We start from the raw sequence: 16523 nt of genomic DNA on the forward strand, positions 1-16523 counted from the left end.
TCTTTGAAATGAGATTGATACGTCATATAAAAGGTGAAATAATAAGCTTTCATATGGTATAAAATTTTGTATAGGTTGTTAAACAAAAAAATTGATTCCATAGCGTGAGAACATAAAAATAAATGTTTTTTTTTCTTTTTTTAATGAAATTTGATCGAGTTCAAAAAATTCTAGCTCTTTTTGTATATAGACCTGATCAATATATATATTTTGAGCTAAGACAATAAGCTTTCAGATTTAATAGGTTGTTAGGGGTAAATTGAAATAATGACGTGAGAAGATAAAAATTCATGTTTTTTTTGCTTTTTTTTATCAAAATGATTGTTTTCAATAAATTATTTTTATACTTTTTGCGCATTGTAAAAATTTAAAAATGTTTTTACTCTTAAGAAGAAATACTTGGCTTTTAAATTGCATAATTTTTTTTGTAAGTTTTTAAAATAAAAAAATTAATATAATGAGAAAATAAAAAAGGTATTTTTTTTTTTAGCTTTTTCTTGTAAGTTATAATTGTTTGAAATAAGTAAATTTTTTATTTAAACAAAACCACACAACCTGTTTTCTGACGACGTTATCACGTAAAATCATCATCCGTAAACCGGCTTTACAGACAACCTCTTTTTTTTCCAATTGATATTTTTACAACCCTATTGTAGGTAGATAAACAAAGCTAAGGTTTTTTTTACATTACCTTTAATATATTTTATGATATAAAGCTTTTCTTTTTGTGAAAAAAGTGACAGTTACTGAAATAATTTGTGATAACTATATTTTTTGGTTTAATACTGGTAACAACTTACACTCGTAACTTTGTGTAGCCACCAAGCCTGTTAATATTTCACTTATTTCGTTCATAATTTCTGTTTAATTTCGTTTGCGAATAGAAAAGAACAATAATTTCCAACTACAATATAACTCGCAGAAAATTACGATGCCAAAATATTTCACATAGTATGTAGCTAATAATTCAGTTAAGTTTTGTTCAAATGTATACTTTTAGGGGAGTCCTCTGGAACACATACCCTACCCACATGTTAGTAAAATAATAAATCTGAGTACTTAAGTCCTTCTTTTCTCGTTACACACACTGGAAGTATAATGTACACAAACATGGTTGACAAAAATTATTATTTTTACTTTTCTACCTTGGCAGAGCGAATTACAAGTGGCTTTTTCGGTCTTTGGGCTTGTGTGGAAGCCGTAGCTGAAACCAAAAGCCGATGTCACTATACCACTGTGCCGCCATTTAATAACTTAACTGTTGTATAGCGAACTTGCTGGCGCAATGAATTATTATATTTAATTTCCTTGGTACTTTCGTTGTGGTTATTAATATGAGGTTCAAAGTTGACAAAAAAAAAAAACAAGAATAAGAGCTCCGAACTCTCATATAGCCGTAAACCAACAATTGTGGCATAAAGCATTTGTGGTGGCAAACGGGGCTCGAAGTGGCGCGCGGCAACAATGGGTGGTAGCACGGATATGGTATAGGGCAGTAGGTATACGTATGTAGGTATAATTGGAGTATGATGATGTATGCTACATCATATAAACTCTACATTCCACAAGGGATGAAAGAAAAAGGATGTTGCTTGGCATTTCACATATTAAATTAAAATGCTACATATGAATTATTGAAAGTGGAAAGAGGTCTTTCAGCATACACCAGAATGAGGTAATTTTATTTAAAAAACTTCTATAATGGTTTTAGGTTGAGGTTTGGTGAGAAGGTATCAATCCTTCAAAATATAAATCAAACACTGAAATTATTAAAAACTAAGACCCTGTTTTGCTCATTACCGTTTTTCTGCAAAGGTGCAACAAAAAAAAATATATTTTTTGTGAATTCTTATAAATTTATAATAAAATACATACAAAGTTAAAATTGTTTATTAAAAGTATTCAAGGTGATCAAAGAATGTTTTTTTTTCGAGAAAAGTAAAATTCTAGATTTTCTAACTTTGTGATGGAATTTTGTTGGGTATAATTTAAAGTTACTTTTCAATACGGATTATATGTATAAAAGCATCTATTTTTTATTGTTTAGATAAGATTAGTATCAGTCATTATTTACACTTTTAAAGGGATCAGCGTACCGTGTCGTAGTGCGCTTTATGTATTTATAGACGCAAATTAAATTCGTGATTGACTCTAAAATACACACTGCAACATTTATGGTATCCTCTTAAAACGATATGGTAAGGTTGTAAAAAACTTCTTAGCATCAGCTGTAAAAATCACCACTGTGCAAATTTTTGTATCAAAATTTCGCGAAACAGAACCATTAGATGTGCACTCTATGAAAGTTTGAAATTACTAGTAAAAAAAAACTAAATTTTGCCTAAAACAAAATAATCTTGAAAAAAAAAACACTCATACACCACAGTGACCGAAATTATTTTATATTTAATCTCGTATATACTCTGTCATTACGAATAATAATTTCAGCTGCTGGATGGGCAAAAAATATTAGATAAGTAAAGAAAGATTAAGAAGTATGTTTTTTTCTATAATGTTTGGAATGGAATAAATTTTAATTTTAAATGGTGTACAAAAATAAAAAAGTCATAAACGGAATACTGAATTAACTATTCCAAAAAAATTTAACACTGTTGATTTTCTGAATAAGTTAAGAAAATATTTCGAAAAAAAGAGGGAAATTTTACAAATAGAAGATAGAATATTAGAAATTTTAACCTAAAAATCAAAGTAAATTTTTTATTGAATTTTAAATACATATATGAATTCATATAAGCGATGAAAACTCCGAATTTTTTGTGCAGTTTTTGATGCTTCTTGATTTCTTGCTTTGATGCCTAATATCTATGGAAAAAATGTACAAGGCCAAAACAAAAAAAAACAAAAAAAAAACAAATAAATACTTCAAAACGGGTGCTCGGAAAAATAAATTTTACTAGTAGGTACTTGACTTTTGACCAAGATGTTTATTATTATCAAACACCAATAGCATCAGAAGAAAGAATGGAATTCAGCAGACATTTTATTTTTCCTTTTTTCAGGAATAATATTAAATAAAAAAAAAAATATGTATATAATTTGTAGGGGAAGACGGGGCTGTAAAATATCAATTAAAAAATGAGTTTAAAATTAAAAAAAAATGTATTGCAGATAAAATAATTATAATAAAAAAATTATTGCAAATAGAAATATTTTGCATAAAAAAAGTTATTGCAAATAAAAAATATTCTGCATTAAGAAAAATTCAATGCAAAATGTTTGAATTAAATATTTTTTTTTCTAATATTCGTCGAAATAATTACGATTTTATGTTTTGACCTTAAATATGCTTTAATATTATAGTTAAAATAGCTAATGTAAGATCAAATTGCAAAAATTCATCGAAGTGTAGAAAACAAATTTTTCATTGAATATTTACCTACTCATCATTTTATTTTTAATGCAACAAATTTTATTTGTTATAATTCCTTTTTAATATGAAATTTAAAACATATACGCATTAAAAACCTCTTTTTAACAACCCTGGAGAGAAAGAACCAACGTTTTCAAATACGGAGATGTACATTGTACATATCTGAGAATTTTTTTTTTTTTGTTCAACTTGTAAGCTGTTAAAAAAAAAAAACAAAATTCTTCTTTCTTCAGTTTAATTACGTATTTGAAAATGTATTTCACATTTATTTATTCAAACCAAACAGAAGCGGTTTTTTCACTTTCTTAGATTTAAGAAAATTTAACAAGAGTTAACATTACCGTTATAATTTTCTTTTCGCAATGTTTACATTTACATAAAACATGTTGATAATTTTATGCTCTAAAAATTATTTTTTTAAGAAAATTTGAAATTGTACAATTTGTTTTTTTTTTTTTTTTTTGCTAACCAACGGCCGAAGCTGTGAATTAGAAGAGATGATGAAGAGGAGGCGAGTGGACATCTTGTGCGTCCAAGAAACCAAGTGGCGAAACACTGGAAACAGAGCCCGTTTCTTAGACGTCAAGACAAAACAATACAAGATGTTCTACTACGGAACAGAGCAAGGTAGAAACGGAATCGGTGTCATCCTTGCGGAAAAGCTTCTTGGAAACGTTTTGGCTATTTCGAAGTCCAGTGACCGATTGATGTCTCTAAAACTGGTGATGGAAGGAAAGGTGTGGAATATAGTCAGTGCATATGCTCCCCAAATTGGATGTGAGCAGGTGGAAAAAGATGCATTCTGGCTAGACTTCCACAACCTCATTAAAGACATCCCAAAGGAAGAGCTTTTGTTTGTGGGTGGAGATTTAAATGGACATGTAGGGAACGGCAACGAAGACTATGAGGACTGCCATGGTGGCCTTGGATTCGGAGCTAGAAACCCTCCTGGCGAAGAAATTCTAAGCATGTGCAGGTCACATGGTCTTATAGTGTTGAATACCATGTTCATTAAACAAAGCCGACACCTTATCACTTATAGCAGCGGTGGAAATGAAACACAGATCGACTACCATCTGGTATCTAGTTTCATGAAGCCGCTAGTGAAAGACTGCAAAGTGATATTAGGAGAAGCGATCGCCCAGCAACACCGTCTCCTACTGACAGAATTTTTTATGGAGACGAAGGCGGCAAACAAACAAAGAGAGGCTACCGGAGGTATCAAGTGGTACAACCTGGAGAAGGAAAAAGGCATCTCTGTTATGAGAAATTATCTGTGCGAGACCACCAGCTGATTACAAAACGAAGAGTGCAGAGTACAAAATATGTGGGACTCTCTGCAAAGAACTTGCTTGGTGAAGGCGAGGTCACTGCTAGGAACATCTAAAGGAAACTACCAACGGGAAAAAGAAACATGGTGGTGGAGCGATGAAGTCAAAGCAGTGATATCAAGGAAAAAGACCGCTTTCCAAGCTTGGTCCAAATGCCCCTCTCATAATAGAGATGAAAAAGCACGACTCGAAGTGGACTACAAGCGCTACAAGAAGGAAGCAAAGAAGAAATGCGCCCAGCATAAGGCAGAGAGTACGGAAAGCATGTATCGCGAGCTTGGGGAAATATCTGATTTAGCTGCTGATGCAAACCAGGCTCTCCAGGAACTGCGACATGCCAAGATGAACAAGGGTGCAGCTATCTTCAAAATTGCCGCTCAAAGGAGAAGGAATGCTCAGGAAATACGTTCACCAAAGTTCATTAACGATGCTCAAGGCCTACTACTTGTGAATGACGACAAAATTCTCCACAGGTGGCGACAGTATTGTGACGAACTCCTAAATGAGCAATTTCCCAGGATTTACTTTCCAACAGCCGAACCTAATTTAGAAGAAGTACCCGACCTTACAGTCGAAGAAGTTAGCGTGGCGGTGAAAAACTCCAAGAAAGGAAAGGCGATTGGTCCAGACGAAATACCCTCTGAGTTCTGGAAGAAGATGGGAGACATTGGGTGTAAATGGCTCACGATTCTCATCTCCAAACTCATTAGCGGTGACCAAATGCCAAATCAGTGGAGAGAAAGTTTCCTTCTCCCAATCTACAAAGGAAAGGGGGACACACGAAACTGTGATAACTACCGATCGATTAAGCTGATGTCACACACCATGAAGATCGTTGAGCGGATTTTGGACGGCCGACTACGAAAAATAATACGGCTGTCTGATGACCAGTGCGGGTTTGTCTCGGGTAAATCAACCACAGATGCCATACAGAGTTTAAGAATCCGAATGGAAAAACACCGTGATTCCTCGAGGGATTTGCATATTGTGCTGGTTGATTTCGAAAAGGCATTCGATAGACAACCACGAGATCTGATATGGGTGTCCCTGAGACAGCGAGGGGTTCCGGAAATCTACGTGCGGATGATCAAGGACTTGTACGAGGAAGTAAAAACGAAGGTAAAATGCCTCGCAGGAGTCACCGAAGAGTTCCCAATTAAAGTCGGTGTGCACCAGGGAAGCGTCCTGAGTCCTTTGCTCTTTATTACCGTCCTTGACTTTCTGCTTGAAGAAAAAGTGACGGATCCGAAAGTGAGTCAGTTATTCTTTGCTGATGATGGCGCCATCATAAGTGAAGATCCAACATCAATGCAACGAGCACTTGATGTATGGGTGGATGTTCTGGAGGGAAGTGGGTACCGGATAAGCGCGAAAAAGACAGAATATCTCTGCTGTCCATTTTCTGACCCAGGCGGCCCTATTCCGGACATTTACCTGAATGGCACAATACTTCCCAAGTGCGAAAAGTTCAAATACCTTGGATCTATGATCAACAACCAAGCTTCTTGTGATGACGACATCAACCACCGAATAAGTGTAGGGTGGATGAAGTGGCGCGAAAACTCTGCCATCTTCTGTGACCGAAAAATGCCCCCTAAACTAAAAGGAAAGCTCTATACTGCAGTTGTCCGCCCAGCACTTACATACGGTTCACAATGTTGGACAATGTACAAAACGTAAACTGACAGCAGCAGAGATGAAGATGCTTCGTATGACAGCAGGAGTAACAAAGCTTGATCGAATAAGAAGCAAGAAAATCCGAGGAAGTCTTCACGTCAAAAATACCATCTTGGATAAAATACAGCATGACCGTTTAAGCTGGTACTGTCATGTACAAAGAAGAAACCCTGAGAACCCAGTTCAAAAGGCGATCGCATACGACGTTCCAACGCAATCGCGAAGAAGAGGCAGGCCTAAGAACTCATGGAGAAGACAAATGCAACGACAACTGCATTCAGTTGGCCTTAGACATGGAATAATTGAAAATCGAGAAGCCTGCCGACGTTTCCTGAGGTCAACCCGGCGAACCCCACATGCGGAGCCGTAGTGTGAAGCAGTAGAGTGGGAGAGTTATGACCCCATCCGAGATCATGACTATCGTCGATAATAGAGAAGAAGAAGAAGCTAACCAACGGAAATAACAGCGAAGTCTGAAATTTTTGACTCAGTAAAAGTTACATAATAACAGCAAAACAGAAAATTTTCTGATAGCTCACATTTTTTGTTTGGTCGAAAAATGGTGTTGTTTGAATGACAAATCAAAATATGCTGTTTTGTATTTTCTTTGTGTTACGATATGCATTCTTATTTAATTTTAAATGGTCACAACAAAAAATGTGGAAAAATATCATGGATATATTTTTTAATGAAACTTTAAGTTGTTATAACTTTGATCAAAATTAATATACAGAATTGAAACTTAGCTTGAATGTTGTCACTTGTAAAATATACGAATGCATTTATTAAACAAAATTAAAAAACAATCTTTCTAACGTAATAGACAAAATTAAAAATTACCTAGAAGAAAAAAATCACTCATACACCCCAGTGAACCGAATTTTATTATTTCTTTTAAACAGTTTAAAGTACACATAACAAAGTTTTTTTTTATTTAAGATTGGGAAATTATAGTAACATTAAATCCAAAGGAGCAAATATTATTTATCTAGAGGAAAAAAAAGTTTTGTTCGATGCTTCTCGTTACCTACATATCAATTAAATTAATATACAACATTTTTAACTCCTTTTGTGAATGTTAAAAACATTAAACATGATGTTAATGTATTTAGAAATACATTATTAAATTACACGGTTGGTTTTAACGAAATCATAGTGATTTTTTGTTGTGACAAAGTGACGATCACAATAAAGCAGCAGATCAGTAACCACTTAACTTAATGAAAATAAAACCGGTCTTGATACGCAACTTAATTCTTTCCTTTAAATAGTTTTATACAATCTTCATATGTATCAGAAGTTTGTATGAGCGCATTTCTCATAACCACAGAACAGTTTCTTGTACATATAACACTGAAATTCTTGAGGTTGAATTAGCTTTCAAACGTTAAATTAAAAAAAAGTAAAATTCACAGGTAAAAAAAACACGCATTGGAATTCTGGAAAAAAAACTCAATTATATTATGTTCTACGATTTTGTATTCCCTAATTTGAGTTCAAATTCTTAAATAAGTTCAAATTAATTCCGTAAATAAGCCTTGTTATAATGAAGTCATTCAACTCAGCGACAACTTCTTAGTCAAAATTGTATCTGTCTATCTTCCAATCGATAACTCATTTTCGTCAAAGAAGTCAACATGAAAAAAAAAATTCTAATATAAACCAAATTGTCGCCTGAGTCTAACAATTATTTCTCATGCAGAAAATATATTTTTAAAATTGTGTTATTGCATCGACACACAAAATGAGGAAGTGATGCGATGACGTCAATGAAAAAAAAAAATCATAATAAGGAAGCTATCAAAAAAAGCAAAGAAAAACGATTTGACCCGCAGCAATGTAACCGCACTTTTCTGTTTATTTTTAAGAAAATGGGCGGTAATCATACCCTCGGTAATACAGTTATCCATTTCAACCCCACCCTTTCACACATTTTGGTCTTCTTCTTTTCTTCATTTTTCCTCAGTGGGATGTACGATATTCAGGATTTCTGGTTTTGGTCTCGATGCTATAAGCTCTCCATTCTGCTGTCTTCGTTCGGATGCAACTCGTTTAAGGATCCACTTTTAAACCAGAAAAAAAAAATGGTTATCTAGACGACACCTTCTTCCTTTGCTTATGGCATGATGTTTTTTTTTTTCCTTTTTTTCAACTTATTTCTGGTCTTCTCTTTGCATTTGCAACAATATTATCATCAAATGGGATGAAATGAAGTTTTCTTCTTCTTTATGTCCTTTTTCTTCATGGGCCTTTTGATGATGTTTAACCGAGCGTGAAAGGAGTTTTCACCATAATCCCGGAAAATCTAATTTAGTTTGTCCAAAATCCGGATGCATCGTAGCACTGGCAATAGATGGTTTCTTGTGTAAAAAAAAGATTGTGTTGATGATGAAATTGTAACAAAACCACCAACGAGGTTAAAGTTCTGAAAATCTTGCAGTGTTAAATCGTTTTTGGTGGCTAAAAGTTATTTTCTAACGATTGGGGGAAGAAATCTGTTTTTATTTTCACTTTATCTCGCATCCGGTTGTAGTGTGGTAGTGCGGTTTTCAATTTTGTAGGGAACGTTACAACCTTGAAATTTTCTACTTGTTCAAGCATAAAGCTTAGTCAGGTGAGCCTTTGATCTTAGGTGTTGTTGTAAGCTCAGTTTTTTTTTCTTTTATTTCAAAGTATACAACATTGTAAGCATAGTTTTAATATGATGGCTATTTTAAAGTTTATGCACAAAAACTTAAGATTAAAACGGTTAAGTCGTTTACGAGAAAGTCCAAACATAAAAAAAACGGTTCCGTCACAAGGACCGTTAATAAAAATTCAAAAAATATTTGACGTTATTATCGACAGTGCCTACACACAAATATTTTAATACAAATCGTTAGAGTAATTTTTGAGAAAAGTAAGCTTCCATATTAGTTATATGGCGCAGGTGCCATTTATTTTGGTCATAAAAAATTTAAATTTTCCCTCCAAGGAATCAGTGTAACATCATGTTTATATGTTATCGCATATCGCATGTAAAAAGTGATTTGATAAGGTGAATTTGAATTGTAAATGGAAAACAACGAGCAAAATGCCTAGAGCTGAGTTTAAACTTTTACCGAAAAAATCAATACGGCCAAAATAAACGAGAAAATAAAAATAATTACATACAGTTACTTGCAAAATTATTTGGCCAAATATTAATTTTGAGTTAGATGTGGAAATAATTACTAAGTACATTAAATTTTTTAGGTACTTGAAATTTTTCGTAGACCCTCAAAATTTCAAGTTATCGTCAAAAAACCGTTTTTCAATGTTTTCAGATTTCAACGATTTTTTACTCATTCATTTTTCGGTCAATTTCAATTTTAGAGTTCTAAACAGAAGAGTACTTGTTCTTTTTGAAAATATTTTTTTATTATGCTCAAGCACCTAATTGGGTGTAGATTTTATGGGCAGAATCTAAAAGTACAACATTTTTTCATAGTTTTTTAGAGTTCGGAGACCGTTTTAAGCTACGTTTTGTGTTTTGGAAATTTTTTTTATAAACAGTTTTATTGTTCTATTTATGTTGAATCAAGATTGATTTTACTCATTAAAAACAGTTAGAACTTGTCTAAGTTATGGTTTTTTTTACTAGAGAAAGAAATTTCAATTTATTGCAAAAAAAATCCCAATTTTCATGATTTTTACCGACTTCCAAAAAGGAGGAGGTATTCAATTCGCCTGTATTTTTTTTTTTTTTTATGTTTGTTACCTCATTACTTTGGACTGAGTGAACCAATTTTGATAATTCTTTTTGTATTGGAAAGCTGGTGGTCCCATTTCAATTTCATTCAGTTTAAGCATAGGAACTATTAAAAAACCCATAAAACCCAGTTTTGATCCATGGAAGTCGGTTTTGTTTTTTTTTGATAAAAAAGATAATTTGAAATCTTATCAAAATTTTGAGGGTGTTTGGGCAAAATTGACTTCAGATTCGGATTCAGCACGTCAAAATACATGAAGATAGGCAGGTCCGGTCAAAAGTATTGACACATTTTTTTTGGCTTGTGTTATCATGGGCAAGAAAAAATGAACAGTATTTAAAATATATATCTGAGCAAAATTTTTTGAACGTAGTTACAAAGAATAACATTTTTTCTAAAAATTAAGACCATACAAAATGTTCTACCATTATTATGAACAGAGAAATTAATTTTTCATTTTTTTCATTGTCCCAAAAAATTGAAATTTCTCGAGTAAAAAAAATCACAACTCACAATGTCTAACTTATTTAGATGAATTCAAACTTTTTTTATTCAGCATAAATAGAACAATAAAACAGTATATAAAACACAAAATGTAGCTTAAAACGGTCTCCGAAATCTAAAAAACGGTGAAGAATGCTGTACTTTAAGACTCAGCCCATAAAATCTACACTCAATTTGGTGTTTGAGCATAAAAAAAAAAATATTTTTAAAAAGAACAAGTACTCTTCTGTTTAAAATTGACCGAAAAATGGCTGAGTAAAAAATCGTTGAAATCTGAAAGCATTGAAAAACGGTTTTTTGACGATAACTTGAAATTTTGAGGGTCTACGAAAAATTTCAATTGCCGAAATATGATGTACTCAGTAATACCTACAACCTCTGCTAGGTCATTTCCAAAGTAATTGACATGATTTTTATTTTGTAACACAGTGTTATTAGTATCATTTGTATCAATTCAATTCTTAAGGGCTAAAATCACAAAAAACTGAAAAAAAAATCGGTGAAAAGCGTTGACGCCAAATTTTTATCTTAATTATCTTTCCAATTTAAGGGGGGAAATCCCTCTGAAAGACAGCTTTTTCAATATTTTTTTTTTGGAAAACCGAAAGCATTTGTTGAAACTTGGAAAAGTATATGATATTATTGACATTATGAAGTATTGATACAATTTTTTTGAAGTAAGAAAGAAACAAAATGGCGGCTCTACAGCTCTTTGAAGTTGACGCCTCGCGTTTGCGCCGTGCAATGCCCTGGTCCAGAAAACTATTTACATTGCATGAACCTAAATTTATTAAAAACAAATCTAAAACAAAAATTAGAGGCCAAAAAACGAAAAAACACATTGTTTTTTATAAAGAAATAGTTAGTTAGTTATATTTATTATAATTATTTTATTAAACTTTTAGGTTCATGCAATGACCATATTATAAATATTTAACGAGTAATATGCCTTTTATTTCAAGTCGATAGCTTCATTAGTTTCAGTGCCGGTTTAAGCACTACCGGCGCCCCTGGGCAAGATTGCAAGTGGCGCCTCTAAAAAAAAATTCATCTAAAAACAATTTTTTAAAATCACGAAAAAAAGCAATAGCAGATTATGTCTTACCTCTCATATACTTGTTAATGCATTTATTAAAAATGTGCAGTGTATTAACTTAAAAAGGTTAACTTAAAAAAAAAATTAATTATTCATGTCATTTAGGCTCAATTGACAAGACTACCTTTATCTCTGACTTTTTTGTTTAAACACATTTAAAGATTAGGTACAGTTGGTCTTATTTGAACAATATTTTTTCAAAAACTTTTTCAACTAGGTACATTAATGTCGTTTTCGATTGGAATCACTCAATGATTCACTCATTCTGAAATCCAATAAAAAACTTTGAATCGCTTCCACCCAATTCTAAAATTTAATATCTGTATTGGTGAAAAATCAAATATTGTGTTTTGTTTTTTTCACTAGGAGAATAAAAAACTTGCAGCACGCTTCTTAATGATTCCAGGCGCTTCCGGACGGCCAATCGAAAACAACATACCTTTATAAGTATAAGGTTTGTTCGTTGTGAGCTCTAGGGCACTCTGGGTCGCTCCGAATTCGTTGTCAAGCGTTTTTTGTAGCTCCTTTTTCAACCAAAGTTATTTCCTCTGTGTTCGATGTTCGCTGATGAAACTAAAGCTCTGAGGTGTTCGATGTAAAATGAAAACCCGAGAAACTCTGATTTTTTCACAGTTAATTGAAATGACTTAGAGTGCCCTGGAGGGGGGAACAACGAACAGACCTATTTTTTTATTCTCACACACAAACGTAGTTTTTATGAGAAATGGAGAAGCTGTGAATTTTGGCATTTCTGGATTTTGGGTTTTCGGGATTTCGGGATTTTGGGATTGTGGGTTTTCGGGATTTTGTGTTTTTGGGTTTTCGGAATTTAGGGTTTTCTGGATTTTGGGCTTTCTGGATTTTTAATTTCGGGATTCTGTCCGTCTCCCTTCTCTTTCCTTATTCATTACTATAGGGGCACCTTTGTAAAAATTAAATTGGTTGGAGGAATATTAGGATTGCTTTAGTCTTTCAAAAGAAATTGGGGCGCCTTGTTCTTCAAAGATGAACGAAGATTTTGGACACCATTGTCCTTCCGGAAGCCAAATAAATTAACCCAAAATTGGGGGGCGCCTTCATTCTTCAAAAAGTTTAGGACAAACAATACGAGCGCCGTTGAAAATGTAAAATAGAAACAAATTGGGGCGCCTTTGTGAATGTAAAAAAAAATAAAACATCGATTGGAAAGACTTCGTTATTTATATAACTTTTGTAAAAGTTCGGGGAGCCTGCGGCGCCCCTCAATTCTTGCGCCCCTGGGCGATGGCCCAGGCTGCCCCCCCCCCCCTAAAACCGGCTCTGATTAGTTTTTGAGTTACGTTGCACGGCGCGGAAAAAAACGCTTTTCGAGAAAAATGCGTTTAAAGTTCACGTTTTCGTACTGTGGTAGGTATGGAGCGCATGGGATTCGGGACTATCTATTGACTTTTGAGGCTTCATTTAAGGCTAAGACCACTGAAAATAGTTTCTTCGGTTGATAAATGAATAAATTAGAAAAAAAAAAAATAATTCTGAAATAAAAAAATTCAGAAGGATTTCCCCCCTTAACCATATTATTCATAATTCATGGTTTAACTTTTCGGTTCTAGGTGTTCCTATCACAGTGAGAGAACGTGTTGATCTAATTGCCAAGAATTTTTCTGTTGTTGATGCGTCTATCGCAATAGAAAAACAGTAGATTCAAAGGCGTATTCAAGAATTATACTATTTAATACTATATAATTAAGGATCCTGGCATGCATTCATAAAAGAGTGAGTTAAATAAAACATAATGTTTACCTAGGTCTCCAAGTTGGACTCTTGATTTATTGGAAAAGGATCACAAATTTCATCGCAAAACTAGTTTAGGTAAGTGATTTAGGAATTTTGTTTCACTAAACAAACTGACGAAGTTGAATATAAATTCTTAGTGATTTAGCTCAAAATCCTAATTTGGTAATGTGCTTCAAGAAAAACATTTCATTTACAAAAACATAAAAATAAAACGGTTGTGTTAGTTGGCCGTTTTATTTTTAATTGCATGCTGGTCGCTACAGACACAATATTTCAACGGTATTTCTTTGGACAATTGATAAATTGGTAACACACGGGGATAACAATCGAAACGTTGAAAACAGAAATGTTTTGTTGTGTGATATGATCCTATCAGTTGCAATCGCGGATTGTGTGATATTTTCTTTAATTAAGCTACTTAAGATCATTGGTCTTTGCTAGCGTGAGTCGGTGCTGATAGAAGAGCTCAAAACTAATAATTGAACAAGATTTATAGTAGTTGTTTCCGTCGAAATTTGGCTTCAAAGAATCAATAGCATGCTATAGAAACATACCGATAGTGGAAAGATGAACTATGAATTCCACAAGGTAATGTTTTCACCATACATACTTGAACTAATAATACAATATACAATTTTATAGATGTTTCCAGTGGTTTACATTTAACAAAAAAAAAAGTAGTCCGCAGAAACAAGCATTCATTGAAAATCGTTTGGAAACGAACAATAGAATCTTAGTTATTTCGCAAGTTGTGATAGTTCATTCGCAGTTTTTTTTACCACTTACCAAATAATCAACACAAATGCGAAAGTTGTTTGACAGTTAATGAAATCATAAGTGAATCGCATGGTGATTTATTTAATTATTTTGTTGCTATTCAGAAAGGAAAGGAAGGCTCTACATCGCACTTGTGCACCCAGCACTTATGTTGGATAATGTACAGAAAGAAAAAGAGTAAGTTAACGGCAGGTGAAATATGAAGATACTTCCTATGACAGCAGGAGTTACAAAGCTTAATCGAAGAAGTACGAAGATTCAAGAAAATTTCCATGTTAAAAATACCATCTCTCAAGCCTGAAGATTTATTCAACTTTTGTTACCATTGTACGAGTGAGAAAGAAGATTTATCTAATGAAATCGTTTAAGCCGAATTGTTAAAGTTAAGAAATACACGAAACGTTGCGGCCATTGTGAGGTATCCGTCGGAACGGAAATATTTTGCGATTTCATACGAATCGGAGAGTTTTCGTTTTCGAAAGAATACCTGTTTCATGAGGACATTCTATGTCATATTCTTCTCTTTTGTGACACGGAAAAAGCTATTGGTTGAAGCTATCATTTATACAGTTTATCGGCAACAACTACTGATTTTTTGTTGAATTGCTAATATTTCGGTTAATGTTTAAGGGAATGATAATAATTAAGGTAATCTTTTCTGATAGTTTCGGTAAAATTAATGAAAATCATTCCACAAAATATCTTATTGCCGATCGATGCCGACGGTACGTAACTTTCAACTTACTTGGATAGTTAACAAAGAGAATAAAGAATGGATTTAAAGTTGAAAAAAAAAACATGTAGATATCAATAAAGTTACTGAAAATATTTGACAATTGTTTTACTGAACCTTTAGGATGGTTTTTGAAATGAGCGGGTACCAACAGAATTCTTTGTATCGTTATGATTTCCTTTGTAGGTGGGAAAAATATTACTTCACCGTCGGAACTTCGGCGTTATAAGTACATTTTTGGGTTCATCCGTTGGGACCTATCGTAAAAGTTAAAACGAATACAGGAATTGCCAAAAATTAAACAATTTTGAAGCCACTTAAGATACATTTTTGTTAGGTTTTGAGGGTTTAAAAGGTTTTTAAATAACTTATATCACAATCCTTACTCTGCTTGGAAATGGTCGTTGATTTCTTAAAGCTTCATGCAATCCCGACGCTGCTTCTGATAAAACAACCAATGCTTGCGATGGCAAATGATTTCCGCCAAATGTGTTACTTTCCATAATAATAAAAATAATCCTTTTAAGTGTTTTCTAGTAGTTATAGGTTTTTTAAGGTAGTAGTATCTCTTTCTCTCACTCACTAATTATATATTTTATTTTCTATCCAAATTGATTCATTAAACTTAAACGGATGATGTAGTTGAAATAAACAAATAAATATTTGTAATGAATAGGTATGTGGTTATTTTTTTAAACACTACACTTTCACTCACGTCCACATAAATCACAAATATATGCATTTACACGATGCATCTCACACCTGGCGGAAACAACAAACAACATAAACCTCTCATTTCTGCATTCAGCAACAAAAATCAATTTGTATCTCTATCTATAACAACTCACACGCGACTCGCCTCTCGTTTTTCTGCTATATCAATATCACAAAATTAAATTTATTATCCGTTATGGCGATGGTTTCACTCTACACAATATTAAATGCAAATCATCCAAAATTGATCATCAAATGCAATTATCTAACATTATACACCGCATAAAAATTCGTGACAAAAATGCAATGCAACAACAACAAAAAAACCACGATAACTACGTCAGAATTGCACGGAACAAAAAAATCAAAAAAAAGATACAAAAGTATCTGTGAATTATACACACAATCTATGCAATCCAACACACCCGTTCGAGGGTTCAACGTTAACTGGATCGCCGCGCAAAAACCAGAAGTCAAAGCCAAAAAGCACTGCATTCAGTTCCAGATTCAAGATGAAAGGATTCGGATTTGTTGAACGGCTGCTGCGCAGTAAGAAACGCCTTCCGTTTGTATATCTCTCAGATACAACATTCACCCTCCTTTAGCCAATTGTGTGAGTGTGCAATGGGATTGGTTGGACAAACCGGTTTGCAGTTCATTGTTCCATCGACCAATGACAGAGATTAACACACACCAAGTCGCAGTTGTTGTTGTTAGGTTTTGTGTATATCTTTGCTTAAAATGGAACCTACCGCAAGTTACACGAGGGAGAAAAAGATACTTAAGTATCTCAACT

General features: G+C 33.3%; 1 protein-coding gene across 2 annotated transcripts in view; it reads right to left on the reverse strand.

Annotated features, from left to right (window-relative positions):
• LOC129918358 (protein Teyrha-meyrha) overlaps window positions 1-15604 on the reverse strand; it is a 71002-nt gene extending 55398 nt beyond the window's left edge. For both annotated transcript variants that reach the window (XM_055998837.1, XM_055998836.1), the window contains exon 1: window positions 15400-15604. In XM_055998837.1, the coding sequence (XP_055854812.1) occupies window positions 15400-15516 (117 nt within the window). In that variant the 5' untranslated portion in view covers window positions 15517-15604. The remainder of the gene's footprint in view (window positions 1-15399) is intronic.
• Between the last annotated feature and the right edge of the window lie 919 nt (window positions 15605-16523).

Source organism: Episyrphus balteatus, chromosome 4 (genome assembly GCF_945859705.1).
Source record: "Episyrphus balteatus chromosome 4, idEpiBalt1.1, whole genome shotgun sequence".
In the NCBI taxonomy this organism is placed as follows: Eukaryota; Metazoa; Arthropoda; class Insecta; order Diptera; family Syrphidae; genus Episyrphus; species Episyrphus balteatus.